Consider the following 24,108-nt stretch of genomic DNA (forward strand, 5'->3'; position numbering starts at 1 on the left):
TCAGTACCCTTCTCCACCACCGCCAACTCCAGGCTCCGCTCATTCTGCCTCGCCTCACCCTATGCTTGGAACAACCTTCCTGAGCCCTTACGCCAAGCCCCCTCCCTGCCCGTCTTCAAGTCTTTGCTTAAAGTCCACCTCTTCAATGCTGCGTTCGGCACCTAACCCTTACCGTTCAGTGAATCCAGACTGCCCCAATTTGACTGCCCCTATCGGACCGACCGTTCACTTGTCTATTAGATTGTAAGCTCTTTTAGCAGGGACTGTCTCTCTTTGTTAAATTGTACAGCGCTGCGTAACCCTAGTAGCGCTCTAGAAATGTTAAGTAGTAGTAGTGGTTTCATAAACAATGTGCAGTTCTGCTAGCCACAGCGTCTCTCTGGCTGCAAGGGTAATTCCAAGAGTCCTTGGCTGTTCTGGCCATGACATCGATGCTGATAATGACCTTCTTATTCTAGCAAATCGGGACCCTTGTCAGTAGTCTTTGTCTGTATGCAAGGTCAAAGTTACAGCAAATAATAGGCCTTGCAAAGAAAGATGGAATAAGCTTGAGTTTGCATACTTGAAGTTAGGTTCTTAATGCTGGATGGTGCCATGTATTATAATCTCATATATCTTTGTTATACAGTAACACATAGTGCTTCATAGTGCTTGTTTTTGCTCCAACACATTTCTGTCCCAAAAGGGCTCATGATCAATTTGAACCTAGGGCAATGGAGGGTTAAGTGACTTGCCCAGGGTCACAAGGACCTGCAGTGGGAATTGAGCCCAATTTCCCAGCATCTCAATCCACTGCACTAGCCATTCAGCTGCAGTGGGAGGCATTTTTGTTTACAGTTTTGGTTTCTATCTGAAACTGAGTGGCCAATTTCAGTTGTAGATTCAGTTTCAGCAAAACCCCAAAATTCTGGGTTCCGTCAGGCTCTATGTGGAAGTGAAGATTGCTTAGTTTCACTGCATTGTCAGTGCTGTATGCAAATTTCTGCCTCTTTAGGTTGCCTCTCTGATTGGAGGAGTCAGATCCCACCGATACTGGCATAGACACTTCCAATCAGGTGACAGAAGGAAGATGAGGAATGCAGTGGCACAATGACTCTATATAATAGCAATTTTGTGTCACCTTCCAGGCTTTCATTTTAATGTTGAGCAAATCCCTGGTACTAAGTTCGCAGCATGTACACAGTAGAAAGAACAGTGTCCACATTCATTCTTCATACTATGGCAGCATAGCCTTGGCAACAGTAATGGGTCCACAGTGCTTTGTAGCAGAATCCATGATAGTGTGGTTCTGGCCTCATATGCACACAAAAATGTTTGATCGAGTTGTAGCCCTACAATATGATGGAAAATATTTCTGTATTTTTCTGTCACATTTTCTTGGACTCAAATTACAGTATCTCCTCTATCTGCAGGGATCCACTTAAATGTAGTTAATGTCTCCCGTGTGGGTCTTTTGATGAATTTTTAGACTTGAAAGCCGAGTGAAGCATTTATTACACTCTGTACATGTAAATGGTTTTTCTCCTGTGTGAATCATTTGGTGCTTTTTTAGATTTGAACGTTGAATGAAGCTCTTATTACACTCAGTACATGTAAGTTGTTTTTCTCCTGTGTGGATCTTTTGGTGAACTTTTAGCTGTGAAAGCCGAGTGAAGCTTTTATTACACTCAGAACATGGAAATGGTTTGTCTCCCGTGTGGATCATTTGGTGATATTTTAGACTTGAAAGCCGAGTGAAGCTTTTATTACACTCAATACATGAAAATGGTTTCTCTCCCATGTGGATCTTTAGGTGAAGTTTTAGCTGTGAAAGCCGACAGAAGCTTTTATTACACTCAAAACATGGAAATGGTTTGCTTTCCATGTGGGTCATTTGGTGAGTTTTTAGAATTGAAAGGTCAGCGAAGCTTTTATTACACTCAATACAGGGAAACGGTTTGTCTCCTGTGTGAATCATACAGTGAAGTTTTAGCTTTGAGAGCCGAGTGAAACTTTTATTACACACAGAACATGGGAATGGTTTCTCTCCTGTATGGATCATTTGGTGCATTTTTAGATTTGAAAGCCGACTGAAACTTTTATTACATTGACTACATGTAAATAGTTTCTCCCCCATGTGAATCTTTTTGTGAATATTTAGATTTGAAAGCTGAGTGAAGATTTTATTACACTCAGTACATGCAAATAGTTTGTCTCCTGTGTGGACCATCTGGTGAGTTCTTAGAGCCAACAGCTGAGTGAAGCTTTTATTACACTCAATACATGTAAATAGTTTCTCATTTCTGTGATTCCTTTTATGTATTTGGACCTCTGAAAATAAGGGAAAACCCTTCTTAGGACAAATAAAACTGATGTTCCTATTATAAGCTGTACAAGTAAACTCTTTTTGGTGTGTTTTTCTTTTCCCCACTTCTTGGTAGAGTTGATTAGTCACTTGATCACTATTAGTAGTTTGGAAGGGTCTCTCTGCTAGCTGTTCCTGATCCTCAGGGATGTTACTGAGCTCCCTGTCATTTTTCTCACACTTACTGACTCCATGCATTGAGCTTCCAACAGGGTCTCTCTGCTCCATTGATTCCTGCTCACAATTCCTTGTGTTAATCCTCTTAGAACCCTGGGAAATGTTCTCACAGACATTTTCTGAACGTCTTTGAATCTCTTCCATTTCTACAGGATGATCTCCTTCATTCTTTTCTATTTTAATTTCCTCTGTAATCTGATTATCTGCTGGACATAAACAGAAGGTATTAATCATGTGTTAGACAGTGGTGGTTTCTAAGATATTACCTGAGCATAATAAGGAGAATAGAAAATCCCACAATATATTCTAAGGATGGCTTAAGCATTGGTGGGTTTCTTATTTGCACTAGTGCCGCGGGACCACAAACTATATATAAATTGACAAAGCTAACCTAAAATAGTTTGAACTTTGTGTCTCATTCACTTGCTCTAAATGAATATAGCTTTAAACAACAAAGACCTCAAATCTCCAGATAGGGAATAGTACACCAAAGTATTGCAAAAACCATTATCATACATGGGAGTAAGTTATTATCATCAGTCAATTTTAAAAGAAAGCAAGAGGGAAAAAGAATCAGCATCAAAAACTCCCAAATTTTGGAGAAAATCTACCGATTCAAAAAAACAAAAAACAAACACACCCCTCTTTCCGGTACATACACCAAAGTGAATGAACACAAAAAATGTTTTAAGTATAGGCAAATCCACAAACCAAAACTAAATCTTAATGATACTTCAAGCTTGAACAAAGCAAGTAAGCTTACTGCATTCAGTGTCCATTGCAAAAAAAAAAAAAATCAAAGGAACACAGCCAGCAACAAAAATTCACTTAGCTGGAACAACCTTTTTCTCCACACACTACAAGTCTGTGAGACGATGAGATGTCCCTTGGAAATGGCAATGTGTAGACATAAACGGTCTGAAAGCTCATCAGGGAATTTCTTCCTCAGTGATCAATAGAAATAAAACAAAATAAAACATGAAAAAGAAAATAAGATGATACCTTTTTTATTGGACATAACTTAATACATTTCTTGATTAGCTTTCGAAGGTTGCCCTTCTTCGTCAGATCGGAAATACGTAAATCTTGGTAGATGACAGTATTGCTTATTTCTTTTCTTTTTCATGTTTTCTTTTGTTTTATTTCTATTGATTACCTTTAAAAGTGGACTAACACGGCTACCACACCTCTCTTCCTCAGTGATGAAGCAATAACACTTGATCCAGACTCTGGTCGGGAGAAAACAGTTTGTCTCCATCCCAACTTCCAAAAGGAAGAACAACCTGTGAATGGAACACGGAGACATATGACAGAAACATCTGCAGACGATTTGTTTAATGCATCCAAACATAATAAAGGAATAGAATATAAGCAGTGGCGTACCAAGGGGGGGGGGGCGGTCCGCCCCGGGTGCACTCCGCTAGGGGGTGCCGCGGTGCGCGCCTGCTCTGAGTTCACTGACTTCACGCGTTCGCTGCAGCTCCCCCTGCCCTGGAACAGGTTACTTCCTGTTCCGGGTCAGAGGGAGCTCCAGGGAACTCTGAGCAGGTGCGCGCTGCGGCACCCCCCCCCCTGCGGCGTGCACCCGGGGGGGGGGGGGTTCCGCGCTGCATCGGGGGGGAGGGGTGCTGCACCCGGGGGGGCGGGGCGCCGCCCCGGGTGTCCACCCCCCTAGGAACGCCACTGAATATAAGGACCCAATGTTCAGTACTTATCCAGGCAGAAGTGGCTCCTTCCATAAGTCCTGCTCATGGAGTCATATCTGGATTTTTAGCAGCACTGCTCCAGATAGTGCCACTGAAAATCATGACCAGACTATCTTATTACTATCCAGGTATGCCAGGGAAGTCCAGGGGGCGCCAGGAATTACCTGATTAGCAGCAATATTCAGTCCGCTATCCAGGGAACCACATAAAGTTAGGATAGCCTTTTGCTGGCCTAACTTTATCTGGGTAGTTATCTCGGTACTCTTCTGAATATCACTTAAGTGGAGGCTGTTCAAAAATACCATCCTGGAAGCCAAGACCAGATATATTCCATGCATTAAAAAAGGAAGAAGGAAGGCCAAACGGCTGGCATGGTTAAAAAGTGAGGTGAAGGAAGCTATTAGAGCTAAAAGAAAATAACAGGAAACATAAGGAATGGCAAGTCAAGTGCAAAGCACTGATAAGGAAGGCAGAGAGAGAGACAAAAACACATAGTAAAAACTTCTTTAGGTATATTAGAAGCAAGACACCGGCAAAAGAATCTGTTGAACTGCTAGATGACCGAGGGGTAAAAGAGGCACTCAGGGAAGACAAGGCCATAGCGGACAGTTTAAATGAATTCTTTGCTTTGGTCTTCACTAAGGAAAATGTGGGAGAGATATCGGTGCCAGAAATGGTATTCAATGCTGATGAGTCAGAGACACTGAATCAAATCTCTGTAAACCTGGAAGATGTAATAGGGCAATTTGACAAACTGAAGAGTAGCAAATTGCCTGGACCGGATGGTATTCATCAGAGTACTGAGAGAATTGAAAAGGAACTTGCAGAACTATTGTTAGCAATATATAATTTATCTTTAAAATCAAGCATGGTACCGGAAGACTAGAGGGTGGCCAACGTAACGACAATTTTGTAAAAGGGTTCCAGATCTGAGAAATTAAAGACTGGTGAGCCTGACATCAATGCCAGGCAAAATGGTAAAAACTATTACAGGGCACAGACATAAGCATGGGTTAATGAGACAAAATCAACATCCTATCTTTGCAACTTGGCTACTTTGTTACACAATTTGATGGTAGGTAGAACCCAAAATCAATGTATGTTATGCTTTCCTCCCATAAATCAGATTAAATTGAAAATAATTTTTGATTTCTCTATTCAATATCAGGCAGTATTGATATTTATTTATTTTAGTGCATTTCTACCCCACATTTATCCACATGAGCAGGCGCAATGTGGCTTACAATAAATCAAGTGGATACAATACAAGACAATGATGGCCCAGAATCAGAAAGTGACAGGAGGGGAAGGAACAGGGGATAACACAGGGTAAATGACAGGGGTGAAGCGACGGCAAGAGGGAGAGATTAAACATTGGAGCTGTCAGTGGAGTAAGCCTTTTCGAATGGAATATGGAATTCCTTGCCATTGGACATTCGAGATCTTCATCATTATGAAATATTTTGGAAATCCTTGAAAAGCTTTCCTCTCTGTGAAGTATATTACTGTAGATAGATAGTGGATTTTATAGTATTTGTGAGGAAGTTTCTTTTGTATTGAGTCCTCAATCTGTGTAGCTTCCTGGCCAATTTGACTGGCTTCTGCAGTGAACCAGTGCATGATACCTGTGGACTATAAGACACGAGTAACATAACATAACATACCATGGATTTAGTTAAGGAAAATATTGCCTAACCGATCTACTACATTTCTTTGAAGGGCTGAATAGACATGTGGATAAAGGTGAGCCAGTCGATATTTTGTATCTGGATTTTCAAAAGGCATTTGACAAAGTACCTCATGAAAGACTCCTGAGGAAATTAGAAAGTCATGGGATAGGAGGTAATGTCCTATTGAGGATTAAAAACTGGTTAAAAGGTAGAAAACAGAGAGAAGGGTTAAATAGTCAGTATTCTCAATGGAGAAGAGTAGTTAGTGGGGTTCCCCAGGAGTCTGTGCTGGGACCGCTGCTTTTTAACATATTTATAGATGACCTAGAGATGGGAGTAACTACATAGTAACATAGTAGATGACGGCAGAAAAAGACCTGCACGGTCCATCCAGTCTGCCCAACAAGACAACTCATGTGTGCTACTTTTGTATATACCCTACTTTGATTTGTACCTGTGCTCTTCAGGGCACAGACCGTATAAGTCTGCCCAGCACTAGCCCCGCCTCCCAACCACCGGCTCTGGCATAGACCGTATAAGTCTGCCCAGCACTATCCCCGCCTCCCACCACCGGCTCTGGCACAGACCGTATAAATCTGCCCAGCGCTATCCCTGCCTCCCAACCTCCAGTCCCGCCTCCCACCACTGGCTCTGGCACAGACCGTATAAGTCTGCCCCGCACTATCCCCGCCTCCCAACCTCCAGCCCAGCCTCCCACTACCGGCTCTGCTATCCAATCTCGGTTAAGCTCCTGAGGATCCTTTCCTTCTGAACAGGATTCCTTTATGTTTATCCCACGCATGTTTGAATTCCATTACCGTTTTCCTCTCCACCACCTCCCGCGGGAGGGCATTCCAAGCATCCACCACTCTCTCCGTGAAGAAATACTTCCTGACATTTTTCTTGAGTCTGCCCCCCTTCAATCTCATTTCATGTCCTCTCGTTCTACCGCCTTCGTATCTCCGGAAAAGGTTCGTTTGCGGATTAATACCTTTCAAATATTTGAACGTCTGTATCATATCACCCCTGTTTCTCCTTTCCTCCTGGGTATACATGTTCAGGTCAGCAAGTCTCTCCTCATACGTCTTGTTACGCAAATCCCATACCATTCTCGTAGCTTTTCTTTGCACTGCTTCGATTCTTTTTACATCCTTAGCAAGATACGGCCTCCAAAACTGAACACAATACTCTAGATGGGGCCTCACCAACGACTTATACAGAGGCATCAACACCCCCTTTCTTCTGCTGGTCACACCTCTCTCTATACAGCCCAACAACCTTCTAGATACAGCCACCGCCTTGTCACACTGTTTCGTCACCTTCAAATCCTCAGATACTATCACCCCAAGGTCCCTCTCCCCGTCTGAACCTATCAGACTCTCGCCACTAGTGAGGTGATTACATTTTCTGACGACACAAAGTTATTCAAAGTTGTTAAATCGTAAGAGGATTGTGAAAAATTGCAAGAGAATCTTAGGAGACTGGGCATCCAAACAGCAAGTGACGTTTAATGTGAGCAAGTGCAAAGTGATGCATGTGGGAAAGAGGAACCCGAATTATAGCTATAGAATGCAAGGTTCCACATTAGGAATCACTGCCCAAGAATAAGAACTAGGTGTCATCGTTGATGATACGTTGAAACCCTCTGCTCAGTGTGTGGCGGTGGCGGCTAAGAAAGCAAATAGAATGGTAGGTATTATTAGAAAGGAATGGAAAACAAAAATGAGAATGTTATAATGCCTTTGTATTGCTCCATAGTGTGACTGTACCTCAAATACTGTGTGCAATTCTGGTCACAGCATCTCAAAAAAAGATACAGTGGAATTAGAAAAAGTACAGAGAAGGGCAACGAAAATGATAAAGGGGATGGGACGACTTCCCTATGAGGAAAGGCTAACGTGGCTAGGGCTCGTCAGCTTGGAGAAAAGACGGCTGAGGGGAGATATGATAGAGGTCTATAAAATACTGAGTGGACTGGAATGAGTAGACTAGGGGGCACACAATGAAGCTACAAAGTAATTGGAGAAAATACGTCTTCACTCAAGGTGTAATTAAACTCTGGAATTCGTTGCCCGAGAATGTGGTAAAAGCAATTAGCGTAGCAGGATTTTTTAAAAAGGTCTGAATAATTTTCTAAAAGAAAAGTCCACAAGCCATTATTAGGATGGAACTGGGAAAATCCGTGGCTTATTCCTAGGATAAGCAGCATAAAATCTGTTTTACTGTTCTAGGATCTTGCCAGGTACTTGTGGCAACACTTATGTTCGTATGGATACAGCTCAGTGGCTGAATATCCAATTACAAAACGCCTGTAGCGGAAGGCAATAAAAAAAATAAAATTTGACTGCTGTGAGCTGAATTTTGATCTGTAATGACCTGAAATGAAAATGAAAATAGGTAACCTTAAAAGCAACAGCAGAAAACAGTCTTTCATGGAATGGTGGATGCCTTGAACACCCTCTTGGAGACAGACGGTTGGGACAACAAGAGGAACAGAGTTCAAAAGGGCAGGGGATTAATACAGGGGATACCTGTCTAGCAAGAAGATGGAATCAAAGGAAAACAAATGACAGAGGGGTGTAACCTCCTAAACATAGAGGAGGTAACCTGCATGCTTTGCCCGAGTGACAGATACAACTTGTCAGACTAGATGGTCTTTTTCTGCTGTCTATCATATGCGACACATCAGAACCCTATAGACAAGATGCTTGTGAATAATCTAACATGCACCCCCGGTGTTCCCGATGAAATCTGTGTATCTCCCAGAGCCAGATGGTTGCAGTCGGGCCAGGTTCCAGAATTACACTGTAGAGCACCAGGAGTGATGTAGAGACACTAACCACGTCTCCCACTCTCAAAGAATGGGAGAGGAAAAATAAACTAATTTTGGAATTCTTTCCCGAATGTATCTAGTAGAGAAATGCAACACTTCAGAATTTCTTTAAATACGATAACAAATTTATTGTAATAGATTTACTTGTAATACCTTTCCAATTATTATATGCAAATAAAAAAAATTGAACCTTTCATATAACAGATCTCAAATTCATTTAACAACTAACTCAATAGATAACTCTGTAATTTGTTCTTTTTTCTTCAGGTACCCTTTCCTCAACCAGAGATAAGTATTATCCTTTCTATTTCCTTTTTTTTTCATACAACTATCATGTAATGCTCATGTCTTCCTTTTCTTATCTATCACAAGAATTTGATTCTTTGTATCTAATTCTCTTTTACAGGTTTCTTTTCAACACCATTCACCTCTCAGGATCCTTAAGGTAAGTATATAGTTTCTTTCCCTCTTTCTTTATCCCTCTCGTCCTTTCCTTATTTAAAGTACCCCTGGTGTCAATTATCAGTCAATTATCTATAGAAGTTCTTCTTTTCTCCAAAATGTAGTGCAGTCTTTCTTGTGGTGGGGCCCTTGACGTTCACGGCAAGCTGCAAATCTCTCTTCTCCGTAGATCTTCCTCCTAAACCTACTCTTAATGAAATTAAAGGTAGGCAAAACCCTAGCTTCCTGAATCGATAGAACAGTTTTCTTTTTGCTGGGGGAAGTTTTAAATAAAGACTGTGGCCCAAGTAAACTATAAAAATAAAGTAATAAAAAAGTTCCCTTATCTTCCTCGCCTATGCTATTTTATTTTCTTTCCCTATCCTACTCAGAGTGGCTAGCCAGCACTCCCTTACTGCATCTATTCACAACATTCCACTTTCAGCACTATATGATAACATTCCAACTCACCCTGCACTCAAAACACTCAGCTCCTTTTCCCCTAAACTAATATCTTATTTCCCCAAATCACCCCTTTACTGTTCCCAAGCTCACCACTATTCATTCATACACACTTCTAAACCTGCTTCCCCTTTCCACCCCACTACACATATAATGGAACCCCAAACTCAATTAAATTTTAAATAAACCTCCTCTCACCCATACATTCACTTTCACCTTCACTTCAGTCAGACACTGTCACTCAAAACCCCCTCTTTATACCTACTTCTTTCATTTTAGCCCTCTTTTCTTGCACACACCCTCCACAACACATTCAGTCACTCCGAACCTAACCAACTCTGCTAACTGCCCACTCACTCAGCCACCTAGGAAACTGGCTTTAGCTTGGGGTTCCAAACCCTTCTCAAATTTCCAAGCTACATTGCTGACCGGCGGAATGTTCGCCAGCACAAGTAAATCCCCATTTTACAACTTTGTTTTTTTTTTCCTTTCCCTAACCCCATGTTACAATAATATATAAACTTGAGCTGCACCAAATAGTATATTTTACTATTCGGCCGAATACGAATAACGGACATTGAGCTTCAAACATAACAAATAAAAGAAGTAAAAAAAAAAAAAAAAAAAAAAATCAGAGATCAAGTGTTTATTTCTGTAGGATTTAGCAGTTGAGCCTGGATTACTCGTATTCAAATGTAAATCATTATTCGGCATAATGTGAATAACGTATTCAGGGCTGAATCAAAAATGAATATTCAGTCCAGCCCTAAGCCCCCTTCTCAACAGCCCCCTCCCCATCTAAGACACAAAAACTCAGTGGAAGCTCAAGCGGTCGGCTGAAAGAAAAACATGGCAGCAGCATTAGCAGGACGCTTAAATTTAAGCACCGTATGCGACCTTAGATTTACGGAACACTGGCAATCACGTGCATAGGTTTGGCAGTGCTCAGGGGTATTCCATGAAGTGCACACACAGTAACACATAAATGCAAGGGAGGAATTCACTGGGGAGCGGCATGGGAGGGGCTCACTCTTATTATCTTAACTTACACAATACTCTTAAGTTATGTGCTAAGGTGCTGTATCTTGGTGCACAGATGCTCTTATAGAAATGGCACTCAGTGCTCTGCATTGGTGCCCAGTTAGAGAATTGCCCCCTGGGTCTGGAAATATATTTGGAACAGGTTTGTGCACATCAGCTGGACAACATACATTCTACACACAGACCCAGGACACAACATGTATAACTTGGAGGAAAGGAGAAACAGGGGTGATGTGATACAGACGTTCAAATATTTGAAAGGTATTAATCCGCAAACGAACCTTTTCCGGAGACGGGAAGGCGGCAGAACTAGAGGACATGAATTGAGGTTGAAGGGGGGCAGACTCAGGACTAATGTCAGGAAGTATTTTTTCACGGAGAGGGTGGTGGATATGTGGAATGCCCTCCCGCGGGAGGTGGTGGAGATGAAAACGGTAACGGAATTCAAACATGCGTGGGATAAACACAAAGGAATCCTGTTTAGAAGGAATGGTTCCGCTGAATCGTAGCGGAGATTGGGTGGCGACGCTGGTAACTGGAAACAAAACGGGAGCTGGGCAGAGTTCTACAGTCTATGCCCTGATCGTGACTGAATAGATAGGGATGGGCTGGAGTGTAAATTTTAAGGGGCTTTAATGTTAGCTTCAGAACTTAGTACAAGAACAGTAATGGGCAGACTTCTACGGTCTGTGCCCTGAGAAAGGCAAGGAAAAAAATCAAACTTGGGTATACATATAAGGTATCACATACTATGTAAAATGAGTTTATCTTGTTGGGCAGACTGGATGGATAGTACAGGTCTTTATCTGCCGTCATTTACTATGTAACAGTCACAAACTAGGACCTAAAAGCACAAAACCTGCTTCCTTCTAACTCCCTCGCAACACGTTTTTTTAGCTTCAAGATTTCCGACATGAGAAGTTCCAGATGAACAGAAAAGCAACCTGGATTTTTCCTTCCCTCCACCTCTCCACAGCTAAAATTGTATGGCCCATAGGTTTAGCCTTCACTTACAAACCAAGGGGCCCTTTTCCAAAGGCGCGTAGACGCCTACATGCGTCAAATTGGCACTCCCGCCCGGCTACCTCGTGCCCCGGATGGCAGTTCCATGTTCGGCACACGCCCAAAATACACGGTAAAAAAATAACTTTCTATTTTCTTCCAAGGGGCCCTTACCCAGTGGCAATCGGCAGCTGGTTAAGCGCTACATACTTACCGCCCGGGTGGTGTTAAGGTCTCAGGCCCAAGATGGATGCGCGCGCTGGTTTTCGTTTTGCCGCACCTCTATGTTTCAGCACATTAAAAAAATCTCCTTTTTCCCAGGCGCACTCAGGAAATGAACCAGCGCATGTCCAAAACATGCGCCTACACCAGCATAGGCCACTTTTGGCCACGCCTTATTAAAAGGGCCCCCAAGTGACTGATCATTATCTATAAAGAGGCAGCACCCCCAGCACTTACCCTACAGTAGATGTCAATACAATGTATTTTACCCCAGTCCCTCCTATTACTGAACTCACCTGAGCAGCTGCTTTTCCCAGGTTCTCTTTCCTCTGATCCTGGCTCATCCCTGATATACGGCTCTTCACCTCGTTCAATGAGAGATATAATCTTAGGGTTGAAGGTTGAAGAACCTGTTCCTGGGGTAAGAAAATTCCATTAGGTTTCTCAAAATTTTTTGTGTCCAATTCCCTCAAATTCAGGACTTAGACAAAGTTCCAGCATAAGCAATTTCACCAACTTCATTGAACAACAATATTCAAACTAAAGAATGATGCAGGGACAAAATTTGTCCCCATCCCCGCAAGGTTTGGTCCCGTCCCATCTCTGCGAGCTCTGTCGGATCCCATCCGCACAAGCCTTGAACAGTTATGATTTAATACTTACATAAGTATTGCCATACTGGGACAGACCGAAGGTCCATCAAGCTCAGTATCCTGTTTCCAACAATGGCTAATCCAGGTCACAAATACCTGGCATAATGGACTATGGACTTTTCCTTTAGGAAGCCATCCAAACCTTTTTTTAAACCCCGCTAAGCTAACCAACATTCTCTGGCAACGAATTCCAGAGTTTAATTACTCACTGAGTGAAGAAATATTTTCTCCAACTCATTTTAAATTTATTACTTTTTAGCTTCATTGTGTGCCCCCTAGTCCTAGTATTTTTGGAAAGAGTAAACAAGCAATTCACCTCTACCCGTTCCACTCCGTGCATTATTTTATAGACCTCTATCATATCTCCCCTCAGCCGTCTTTTCTCCAAGCTGAAGAGCCCTGGCCACTTTAGCCTTTCCCATCCCCTTTATCATTTTTATCGCCCTTCTCTGTACCTTTTCTAATTCCACTATATCTTTTTTGAGATGTGGCGACCAGATTTGAATACAATATTTGAGGTGCGGCTGCACCATGGAGCGATACAAAGGCATTACAACGTCAATTATATCCAATATGAAACATCATCTGGAACAGATGAAAATCACTGTTTTGGAGGTAGCTTCAGTGAAGCAAATGCAACTGGTAAGGTGAAGATTTATGGCCTTTTCAGTAGGGGTCCCAGAGATGTGGAATAAGCTGCCAGAGGAGCTGCCAAAGAGATGAGTTATGGGTGGTTTCATGAAAGTCATGAGAGGAAGGTGTAATCCTGAATATCCACTCCATCCGGTATGCGCTCATAGGCAAATGCACTAAAGTCCTCGGAAAAAAAACTGTTGCCGTAAGACCCCTCAGTAAAAAAGTTACCAAGTTGGAATTAGCAAACGATGATCAGAGAAAACTACATGCAAATGAGCTGCTCACAATTTCAGAAAGCAACTCGGTAGGGGGAAGTGCCAGCACATGCACGGGGCAGCCACCCAAGCTGCGCATTCGCAGGACAGTCAATAGCTAAGCATGGCTGCTCTGCACATGCTCAGAACAGCGTGTGCTACACATACAAGCTGCGTGTATGAAAGTCATATGTAGCTTTTTTTGCAAAAACGCTTTTTGAATATTGATCATGGCTCGAGTTCTACTGCAGCGGTGCAGCGCTCTCCCTTAACACATCATGTTCCTCTGCTGCTGACTTCAGTGCTTTTTTTGTTCCAAGACAAGGGAGAGAATATTGATCATAGCTGGTTTACCTTTGGGTTTTGCTCTAGCTAGTACACAAGTTACACAGCAGACTGCTCCGCCAAGGTAAAATTATGTATCATACCTGATAATTTTCTTTCCATTAATCATAGCTGATCAATCCATAGACTGGTGGGTTGTATCCATCTACCAGCAGGTGGAGATAGAGAGCAATCCTTTTGCCTCCCTATATGTGGTCATGTGCTGCCGGAAACTCCTCAGTATGTCGATATCCAAGCTCCATCCGCAGGACTCAGCACTTAGAGAATTACACCCACAAAGGGACACTCTGCCCAGCTCACCACCGCCGAAACGGGGGAGGGGAATTAACCCAGCTCATCCCCACACAAGTGGGGGAGGGCAATCCGTCCAGCTCATCCCCGCGGAGCGGGGGAGGGACACCACACCCGCCGATGCGGGGGGATCTGGCTTATCCTGCAACCGCAACCGCGGGAGGAGCTGACTGACCCTAACACCGCCGAAGCGGGAGGGGTACAAAGCTGCCCTACTGCCGCACGAAGCGGGAGGGAGCGCCAGCAGAATTTAAGTCTCAATCCAGCCCCGTAAAACGGAGGGGAGAGGAATGCAGCAGCTCACTGTAACACAAATTCGTCTCAACTCTTGAAGAATCCATTGAAAAACTTGAACACGAAGTCCTCCTGAACAGGAACTGAAGACTAAACTTGAACCTGAAATGCAACCAGAATATAAACAATACAGATATCTGGGAGGGGCTATGGATTGATCAGCTATGATTAATGGAAAGAAAATTATCAGGTATGATACATAATTTTACCTTCCATATCATCATGCTGATCAATCCATAGACTGGTGGGATGTACCGAAGCAGTACTCACCCAGGGCGGGACATAGAAATCCCTGACCGCAACACTGAAGCTCCAAACCGGGCCTCCGCCCGAGCAGCCACAGTCAAGCGGTAATGCCTGGAGAAGGTATGGGCCGATGCCCAAGTTGCCGCCTTGCAAATCTCCTCCAAGGAGACGGACCCGGCCTCTGCCATCGAGGCCGCCTGAGCTCTAGTGGAGTGAGCCTTCAGCTGGATAGGCGGCACCTTCCCCGCGGCCACATAAGCCGCTGCAATGGCTTCCTTGACCCATCTTGCCACTGTAGGCTTAGCAGCCTGCAGACCCTTACGAGGACCTGCAAACAGGACAAACAGATGATCCGACTTCCGGAAATCATTGGTCACTTCCAAGTATCTGATGATGACTCGTCTCACATCCAGATATTTGAGAGCAGAGTATTCCTCTGGGTAGTCCTCCCTACAAAAGGAAGGGAGACAGAGCTGCTGATTCACATGGAAGCGAGAAACAACCTTGGGCAGGAAGGAAGGCACTGTGCGAATAGACACTCCTGCCTCAGTGAACTGCAGAAAGGGCTCTCGACATGAGAGTGCCTGGAGCTCGGAAACTCTTCTGGCTGAAGTGATAGCCACCAAAAAGACTGCTTTCAACGTCAGGTCTTTCAGAGATGCCCTTGACAAGGGTTCAAAAGGCGGCTTCTGCAAGGCTCTTAGCACCAGGTTGAGATTCCACGCAGGCACCACTGAGTGCAGAGGAGGGCGCAGGTGATTAACTCCCTTGAGAAAGCGCACCACATCTGGCTGCGAAGCCAGGGAAGCACCCTTCAGGCGGCCCCTGAAGCAAGCCAGAGCCGCTACCTGGACTTTAAGGGAACTGAGCGACAGGCCTTTCTCCAGACCTTCTTGCAGGAACGCCAACACTGAAGAAATTGGAGCAGTGAAGGGAGAAAGTGAGCCTGCTTCACACCATACTGCAAAGGTACGCCAAACCCTGGCGTAAGCAGTAGAAGTAGAGCGCTTCCTCGCTCTTAGCATAGTGGCGATGACCTTGTCCGAGAAGCCCTTCTTTCTCAGACGCTGCCGCTCAATAGCCAGGCCGTAAGACCAAAGGGGGAGGGATCCTCCATCACCATGGGACCCTGATGCAACAGGCCCTGCTCCACTGACAGCCGCAGAGGATCGTCCACTGAGAGCCTGATCAAGTCCGCATACCAGGGACGTCTGGGCCAGTCCGGACCCACCAGGATTATCCGGCCCAGATGCTTTGCCACCCGGTCTAGCACCCTGCCCAACATGGGCCAGGGCGGGAACACATAGAGAAGCTCCTGTGTCGGCCACTGTTGGAGAAGAGCATCTACTCCCAGGGATCTAGGGTCCCGTCCTCTGCTGAAAAAGCGCGGCACTTGGCAATTGGCCGATGACGCCATCAGATCTAGGCTCGGCTGGCCCCAGCGCTTCGTGATGTCCAAGAACGCCTGAGCAGATAGCTGCCACTCTCCGGGATCCAAGGTATGGCGACTGAGAAAGTCCGCCTTGACATTCATGACTCCGGCAATGTGGGCCGCTGACAGCTGTTCCAGGTTCGCTTCCGCCCACTGGCATAGATTCATGGCCTCCTTGGCTAGAGGGGCGCTCTTGGTACCTCCCTGGCGGTTGACATAGGCCACAGCAGTGGCATTGTCCGACAGGACCCGTACTGGTTTGAACGCCAGTACCGGGAGGAACTCCAAAAGCGCCAACCGAATGGCTCTGAGTTCCAGGAGGTTGATAGACCACTTTGCCTCTGCAGGAGACCAGAGCCCCTGCGCTGTCCTTCCCAAGCAGTGGGCTCCCCAACCCGTCAAAGAGGCGTCCGTCGTGACGATAATCCACTCCGGGGTCACAAGAGGCATCCCTGCAGACAACTTGTCTGTCTGCAGCCACCAGCTCAGCGCCTTGCGCACTGCTGGGTCCAAGGGAAGGCGTACAGCATAATCCTCCGACACCGGAGTCCAGCGCTGCAGCAGAGAGTGTTGTAGTGGTCTCATATGAGCCCTGGCCCAGGGCACTACTTCCATCGTGGCCGTCATAGAGCCCAACAGCTGCACATAGTCCCAAGCCCGGAGCGGAGAGGCTACTAGGAACTGGTCCACCTGAGCCTGAAGTTTTGTCAATCCGATTGTCCGGCAGGAACACTCTGCCTAATTGGGTGTCGAATCGAACTCCCAGATACTCCAGGGACTGAGTCGGGCGCAGCTGGCTTTTCTCCCAGTTGATGATCCACCCCAGGGAGCTCAAAAGAGCAATCACCCGGTCCACAGCTTTGCCGCACTCTGCATAAGAGGGGGCTCGGATCAACCAGTCGTCCAGATAAGGATGGACTTGTACTCCTTCCTTTCTCAGGAAGGCCGCGATGACCACCATTACTTTGGAGAAGGTCCGCGGAGCAGTAGCCAACCCGAATGGGAGGGCTCTGAACTGGAAGTGTCGGCCCAGGACTGCAAAACGCAGAAAGCGTTGATGAGGAGGCCAGATGGGAATATGCAAGTATGCTTCCTTGATGTCCAAGGATGCCAGGAACTCCCCTGCCTTCACTGCCGCTATAACAGAGCGGAGGGTCTCCATGCGAAAGTGCCGAACTTTGAAGGCCCGATTGACCCCTTTGAGGTCGAGGATAGGCCGTACAGAACCTCCTTTCTTTGGTACCACAAAGTAAATGGGGTAACGTCCCTTGCCAAGCTGATTTTCTGGCACCGGAACGACCGCACCCAGGCGGATCAGATTGTCCAAGGTCTGCTGCACTGCCACAGCTTTGACCGGAGACTTGCAGGGAGAGAGTACAAACCCGTCTCTTAAGGGTCGGCAGAACTCTAGCTTGTAGCCGTCTCTGATGACTTCCAGCACCCAAGCGTCTGAAGTTACCCTGGTCCACTCGCCCAGAAACGAGGACAGGCGTCCTCCAATTTGCACTGGGCCATGGACCAGGACCCCGTCATTGGGTATGAGACCCTGGGGGAGGGCGCACCTCCGGGACGGCGGTCTCTGCGAAAGGAATGCTGCTTGGGGGAGAAGTTCCTCTTGAAGGAAGAGGGGGCAGAGGAGCCCGACTTGCCCGGGCGGTACCGACGGGCTTCCTAAAACCATCCTCTGGAGATACCGGGGCGAGCACTGGCCCGAGCCCTGACCTCTGGTAACCTCTTGCCCTTAGACGTGCCGAGATCGGTCACAATTTTGTCCAGCTCGACCCCAAAGAGCAGCTTGCCTTTAAAAGGCAACTTAGCCAGGCGGGACTTAGAGGCGTGGTCCGCAGACCAATGTTTCAGCCAAAGCCACCGCCGCGCAGAGACTGTCTGAGCCATACCTTTAGCCGAGGCTCTCAAGACATCATACAGCAAGTCTGCCAAATAAGCCAAGCCCGATTCCAGGGCCGGCCAATCAGCCCTCAAGGAAGGATCCGAGGGGGAAGCCCGCTGCACAATCGTCAGGCACGCCCTGGCCACGTAGGAGCCACAAACTGAGGCCTGCAAACTTAAGGCAGCCGCCTCGAAGGACGACCTTAAGGCCGCCTCCAATCTTCTGTCTTGGGCGTCCTTTAGGGCCGTGCCACCTTCCACCGGCAACGCCGTTTTCTTAGTCACCGCAGTGATGAAAGAATCCGCAGTGATTAAAGAATCCACTGTAGGCCAAAGAAAGGCCTCACGTTCACTTTCAGGCAAAGGATAGAGGCGGGACATAGCCCTAGCCACTTTGAGGCTCGCTTCCGGGACATCCCATTGAGCCGAAATTAAGGTGTGCATGGCATCATGCACGTGGAAGGTTCTAGACGGGCGCTTCGTCCCCAGCATAATGGCGGAGCCAACAGGGGCTGAGGGAGAGACGTCCTCCGGAGAGGAAATCTTTAAAATGCTCATGGCCTGCATTAACAGGTTGGGCAAATCCTCTGAGCGAAAGATCCACGCTGCAGAGGGGTCATCCGCTCCATCCGAGCGGGAATCCGTCTCCTCCAAGGAATCCCCAAAGGACCGTTGGGAGAACTCAGATACGCTGCCCTCATCTACATCAGAGGAAACAGCGTCCTCTAAGGCCTGGGAATCCACCCGAGGGCGTTTACTTCCGGGGGCCTCAACCCCTTTATCGGACAAGGGAGAAGGGGCAGCGTTCTGCATAAGGAAGGCCTGATGCAGCAGCAAAATAAACTCGGAGGAGAAACCCCCCAGACTGTGCACTTCAGCAGCCTGGGCCACAGCCCTAGACGCACCCTCAACCGGCGCTCGTAAGAGCGGGGGAGAAACATGCTGCGCATCCAAGATGGCGTCCGGCGCGACACTCCGCGAAGGAGCCGCGCGGGAAGAACGGCGCTTAACTTTAGCCGCTTTTTTGCCGTCGCCCAAATCAAGGGCGGCCATGGCATGAACGTCTCCCAGCTCAAGGGCGGCCCAAGAAGAAGCCGTCCGAGCAGAGTGGCCGGCCAAGATGGCGGAGGCGAGCAGCGGGGGATGGGCGTTTATGGCGGGAAAAACCGCCGCACCGGAGGAAGACCCGGGACACTGACCAGCCTCCAAACTGACACCCAACAAGGGCGAATCAGACTTTAATACCCCCGCATCCCAGCTAGGAGCGCACATGCGGTCCGGGGAGCGATTCTTCGCGCCCTCCGACGCCATAGGCCACGTGGAGATCAATCGGGGAACCCCCTGCCCGCTATAAAAAATGTAAAAATTACCTGCTTCTCGCTCCGAGCTGTAGCTGCAATAAACGTTTAAATAAACGTCGAAATAAACGCCTTTAAGGACGTCCAAAATTATTATTATTATTTTTTTTTAACGGAGCCAGCGGGAGGGGGGAGAAAAGGAGGGACCTGGCGCCACCAGGTTTGCACTTGCTCAAGAAGAGCCCTCAACCCCAGGCACTCAACAAAACCTAAAAATTAGGCTTGGAGGCCTAGCCAGAGCTGCTGCTGTGTGTGACCACCACCTGCTGAGATAGAGAACATACTGGGGAGTTTCCGGCAGCACATGACCACATATAGGGAGGCAAAAGGATTTCTCTCTATCTCCACCTGCTGGTAGATGGACACAACCCACCAGTCTATGGATTGATCAGCATGATGATATGGAATAAGCCACAGAGAGCTCCTGACCTGCAGTTAAAATTGCCTGGTAAATGATAGGGGCTGCATTCTGTGCCTCGCTTTGCAATGCACATTTAAATAGTTATCAGCTCATTTTAATTTATTTGCACACATTTCTCGCTGTCTGCCACCACGAACGATAAAAAGCACGCAAAGCCCCTTTGGACATTTCTCACTGAATACCGTGCTCGCTAAACTGGCTGGTGCCAGTCCCATATCACCTGGTGTTCTGCTGATTCAGAGGTAATGAATCCCATTTTCACCTCTGCTCATCGACACCAACATGTGCACTGCTGAAAGGATGGAAAGTGATCACTGCAGCACTTATTCATTTCCTCACCAAATCATACAATGAGAAAGTCATACCCAGAATTGTCTTTATAATGATGCCCCAATACTGCTAATAAATAAGTAAAATTATCCCTTACCCAGTGAGATCAGAATCTGATAATTCTCCTTCATCACCTCCCTGTAAAGCTCCTTCTGCTCTTCATCTAAATACTCCCACTCCTCCTGAGAGAAAGAGACAGCGATGTCCTCAAATTTCACCTGCATCTGAAATACAAACCAGAATCACACTCAGCATCTTTGCATCACATCTCTCAGGAGATCCAAAGCTGTGGCATCTGTGGAATGGCTGGCAGGGATACCTGAACACAAAGAAGTCAGTGGTGTACTTCAGCTGTCAACACCAGCACACCCGTGCATACTCAGTTCAGCAGCATGAACTGACCATGCACAAGAAGGCCAGAATCAGAAGCTGAAGTATGCCACCAACTTCTTCACTGTTCAGACAGCACAGGAGAAGGATCGGGCAGCAGACCGCTTCAGCTGGCAGGACTTGGCCATCCCAGTCAACAAAGGTAGGATTTAACAATGCCTGGGGTGGTGGGATGGAGGGAGACGATATGAGATGAAATGCATCCCCCCCCCAAAAACTGACTTCTGCCTATACTCTTACATAGTAACATAGTAGATGACGGCAGAAAAAGTCCTGCACGGTCCATCCAGTCTGCCCAACAAGATAAACTCATATGTGCTACTTTTTGTGTATATCTTACCTTGATTTGTAACTGTCATTTTCAGGGCACAGACCGTATAAGTCTGCCCAGCACTATCCCCGCCTCTGCCACCCAATCTCAGCTAAGCTTCTGAGGATCCATTCCTTCTGAACAGGATTCCTTTATGTTTATCCCACACATGTTTGAATTCCGTTACCATATCACATAGTCCCAAAGTAGGGTCATATTTCAGAAGACTTCCTAGTGCTGGGGTTCAACATGGTAGAGAGAGAGAGAAAGAGATCTGTGTGTGTATAATTCAAAGTCACAGAGCAGGATTTTAGCAAGAAGAAACCAGTTACACACAGAATCTGGGACACCAAAATCACCCTTTGTGGGACTAGGAGTCCAGATCTCTCTCCCTCCCCCCCAGCAGAGTCCCCCAAGGTGCCTTTCCTCGGGTCAGGTCTGCTCAGGTTCCTGACTTTGAGTGCCCCCCCCCCCCCCCCTTAGAAAGCTGTACCACTGTTTGCAGAGAAAGGACAGGAAGTTGGGGGAATCTCCTACCTGAGCAGCAGCTCCTACAGGCATTTTCCTCTCTGCTTCTCCTTTTTGCTGGATTAGAAATGAATTAGAGGCTGTTTCTCTGGTTATGGAGAAGAAGCCGATGATTTGTCTCTTAAAAGTGTTGGGAGAAGGAAGAAATAGATTTCGAGTTGTACTTGTCTCCAGTTAAGATGGAAGGGAAAAAATAGAGCGAAAAACTCCGCCTCCCGATAGGCACAAAATGATGATATCATAAGGGGGCGGGGCTTCAGAGCAAGAGAGCCGCCCAGCGCTGTCTTTTTCTTCCTGGTTCTGCTTTTTAGTGTTGATTGGTCACAACGGTCTCTCTGGGGCTGGAAGAGGAGCAGAAGGCTCCGCCCACCCGATGACGCCAATCTCTTATCCTCCGAATGGGAACTAAGCCCTGACATTCTGTACGTCAATAGTCAACACAGCACATTTACATTTGCACCTCAGCTGCGCAGAAGGTTTGACTGAGAAAAGGAGAGGGCGTGACGTCAAAAAGTTGAAGCCAAGGAAGATAATATGTCCTACGCAGTCGTCATCCCCGTACACCCAAAACAAAGCAAACCTATGATGCATCTAAGTTGTCCTTCTTTTATTGCTAGTAGCATTTTTATTTGATCTCGCTTCTATTTCAGACTATTTCTCTGGTTATGGAGAAGAAGCCGGTGATTTGTCTCTTAAAAGTGTTGGGAAAAGGAAGAAATAGATTTCGAGTTGTACTTGTCTCTGGTTAAGATGGATGGGAAAAAAAAAGAGAGAAAAACTCCACCTCCCATAGGCACAAAATGATGACATCATAAAGGGGGCAGGACTCCTCAGCTGCGCAGGAGGTTTGACTGAGAAAAGGAGGGCGTGACGTCAAAAAGTTGAAGCTAATATGTCCTACGCAGTCGTCATCCCCGTACACCCAAAAGAAAGCAAACCTATGATCTATTGCATCTAAGTTGTCCTTCTTTTATTGTTAGTAGCATTTTTATTTGATCTCGCTTCTATTTCAGACTATTTCTCTAGTTATGGAGAAGAAGCCGGTGATTTGTCTCTTAAAAGTGTTGGGAAAAGGAAGAAATAGATTTCGAGTTGTACTTGTCTCTGGTTAAGATGGATGGGAAAAAAAAAAAAGAAAAACCCCGCCTCCCGATAGGCACAAAATGATGACATCATAAGGGGCGGGGCTTCAGAGCAAGAGAGCCGCACAGCGCTGTCTTTTTCTTCCTGGTTCTGCTTTTTAGTGTTGATTGGTCACAACGGTCTCTCTGGGGCTGGAAGAGGAGCAGAAGGCTCCGCCCACCCGATGACGCCAATCTCTTATCCTCCGAATGGGAACTAAGCCCTGACATTCTCCTGTACGACGTCAACACAGCAACATTTACATTTGCACTTCAGCTGCGCAGGAGGTTTGACTGAGAACAGGAGAGGGCGTGACGTCAAAAAGTTGAAGCCAAGGAAGATAATATGTCCTACGCAGTCGTCATCCCCGTACACCCAAAACAAAGCAAACCTATGATCTATTGCATCTAAGTAGTCCTTCTTTTATTGTTAGTGGCATTTTTATTTCATCTCGCTTCTATTTCAAACGTTTCGGCTTCCGCAGCATACGGTTGTACACGAAGGAAGTATCGGTTACAGTACTAATTAGTTCTAAATCGTAATTTCATTTGGCGGGACCGGTTATTCGTGCAGCGTGCTGAGATGTTTTCACCTAGAAAAGGGCCAACAAAACAGACATTATGTTATGACAAGAAGATCACGTGCTCAACATTCAGTTTCTATTTATAATAAAAAAAAAAAAGTATTTTTGTTCGTTTATTTTTTAACATTAACTAGGTGGAACACAGAAAAGATTAATTTCAGCCTCCACTGCACAATGCAGGGAGCGATCGGATCGGAGAGCTAATAAGCCTTAAGAGAAACGAAACGACGCAGCCTTTTAATGCTGATTGGTCAGAATCGTGCCTGGGGTGGGACTGGCAGTAGAAGAGTCCGCCCTCTTCCACTGATAAGGGAGGGAAGAGAAGCTCAATTAACATTCTGACCAATCAGAAGTAAAAGGGGCGGAGAAAAGAAAAGACTGTTCTCAATGTAACCTCCTTTGCTCTGAACCGGATCAGGAGGCTCAGTCTAAAGCCCCTCCCTCTCCTTGTCCTTTGTGATGTCATCAGTCTGTGCAGCAGAGCAGGAGGCTGAGGCTTTTTCAAGGTATTTGCAGCTGTAAGACTCAGGTTCTGCCCTTGTGTCCCTTCTCCCAGCACTGCAACATTCAAATCTTCTGCCCCTATTCCTCAGCCAGAGAAAGATCCCTAGAGGAAAATGCCTGCAGGAGCTTCTGTTCAGGTAGAGATTATCCATATCTTCCTGTTAATTTGTTACAAATACTGCTGCACCTTTCTAACCTGGGACACACTGCACAGTCTGGACCCCAAGCAGACCTGACGGAGTTTAAAAAGGGGTTAGATAGATTCCTAAAGGACAAGTCCATAGACCGCTATTAAATGGACTTGGAAAAATTCCGCATTTTTAGGTATAACTTGTCTGGAATGTTTTTACGTTGGGGGAGCGTGCCAGGTGCCCTTGACCTGGATTGGCCACTGTCGGTGACAGGATGCTGGGCTAGATGGACCTTTGGTCTTTCCCAGTATGGCACTACTTATGTACTTATGTACTACTACTACTTAACATTTCTAGAGCACTACTAGGGTTACGCAGCGCTGTACAATTTAACAAAGAGAGACAGTCCCTGCTCAAAGAACTTACAATCTAATAGACAAGTGAACGGTCGGTCCGATAGGGGCAGTCTGGATTCACTGAACGGTAAGGGTT

General features: G+C 46.2%; 1 protein-coding gene across 3 annotated transcripts; it reads right to left on the reverse strand.

Moving 5' to 3' along the window:
* Nucleotides 1–286: 286 nt before the first annotated feature.
* On the reverse strand, nt 287–21,456 carry LOC115463522 (gastrula zinc finger protein XlCGF26.1-like). Of its 3 annotated transcripts, XM_030194113.1 has the most exons (5): nt 21,286–21,456; nt 20,146–20,272; nt 12,195–12,314; nt 3,709–3,804; nt 287–2,727 (listed from the first exon to the last, which is right to left on the reverse strand). In XM_030194113.1, exons 1-5 carry the CDS (start codon nt 21,307–21,309, stop codon nt 1,421–1,423), a joined length of 1,674 nt encoding a protein of 557 aa, XP_030049973.1. In that variant the 5' UTR covers nt 21,310–21,456; the 3' UTR covers nt 287–1,420. The 3 variants fall into 3 exon arrangements, with proteins under 3 accessions (XP_030049973.1, XP_030049991.1, XP_030049982.1); XM_030194131.1 differs by lacking the exon at nt 3,709–3,804 and having other exon boundaries at nt 287–2,724; XM_030194122.1 differs by lacking the exon at nt 3,709–3,804.
* Between the last annotated feature and the right edge of the window lie 2,652 nt (nt 21,457–24,108).

Source organism: Microcaecilia unicolor, chromosome 1 (assembly GCF_901765095.1).
Source record: "Microcaecilia unicolor chromosome 1, aMicUni1.1, whole genome shotgun sequence".
In the NCBI taxonomy this organism is placed as follows: Eukaryota; Metazoa; Chordata; class Amphibia; order Gymnophiona; family Siphonopidae; genus Microcaecilia; species Microcaecilia unicolor.

Excerpts from the sequence above, each read along its gene's own strand:
- LOC115463522 (XM_030194113.1), bottom strand. The coding sequence starts at position 21,309 with ATGCCTGTAGGAGCTGCTGCTCAG. Across the intron at positions 20,273-21,285 it reads CTGTAGGAGCTGCTGCTCAG|ATGCAGGTGAAATTTGAGGA; the intron begins GTAGGAGATTCC and ends TTTGTATTTCAG. Across the intron at positions 3,805-12,194 it reads TGGGAAAAGCAGCTGCTCAG|GTTGTTCTTCCTTTTGGAAG; the intron begins GTGAGTTCAGTA and ends TTCCATTCACAG.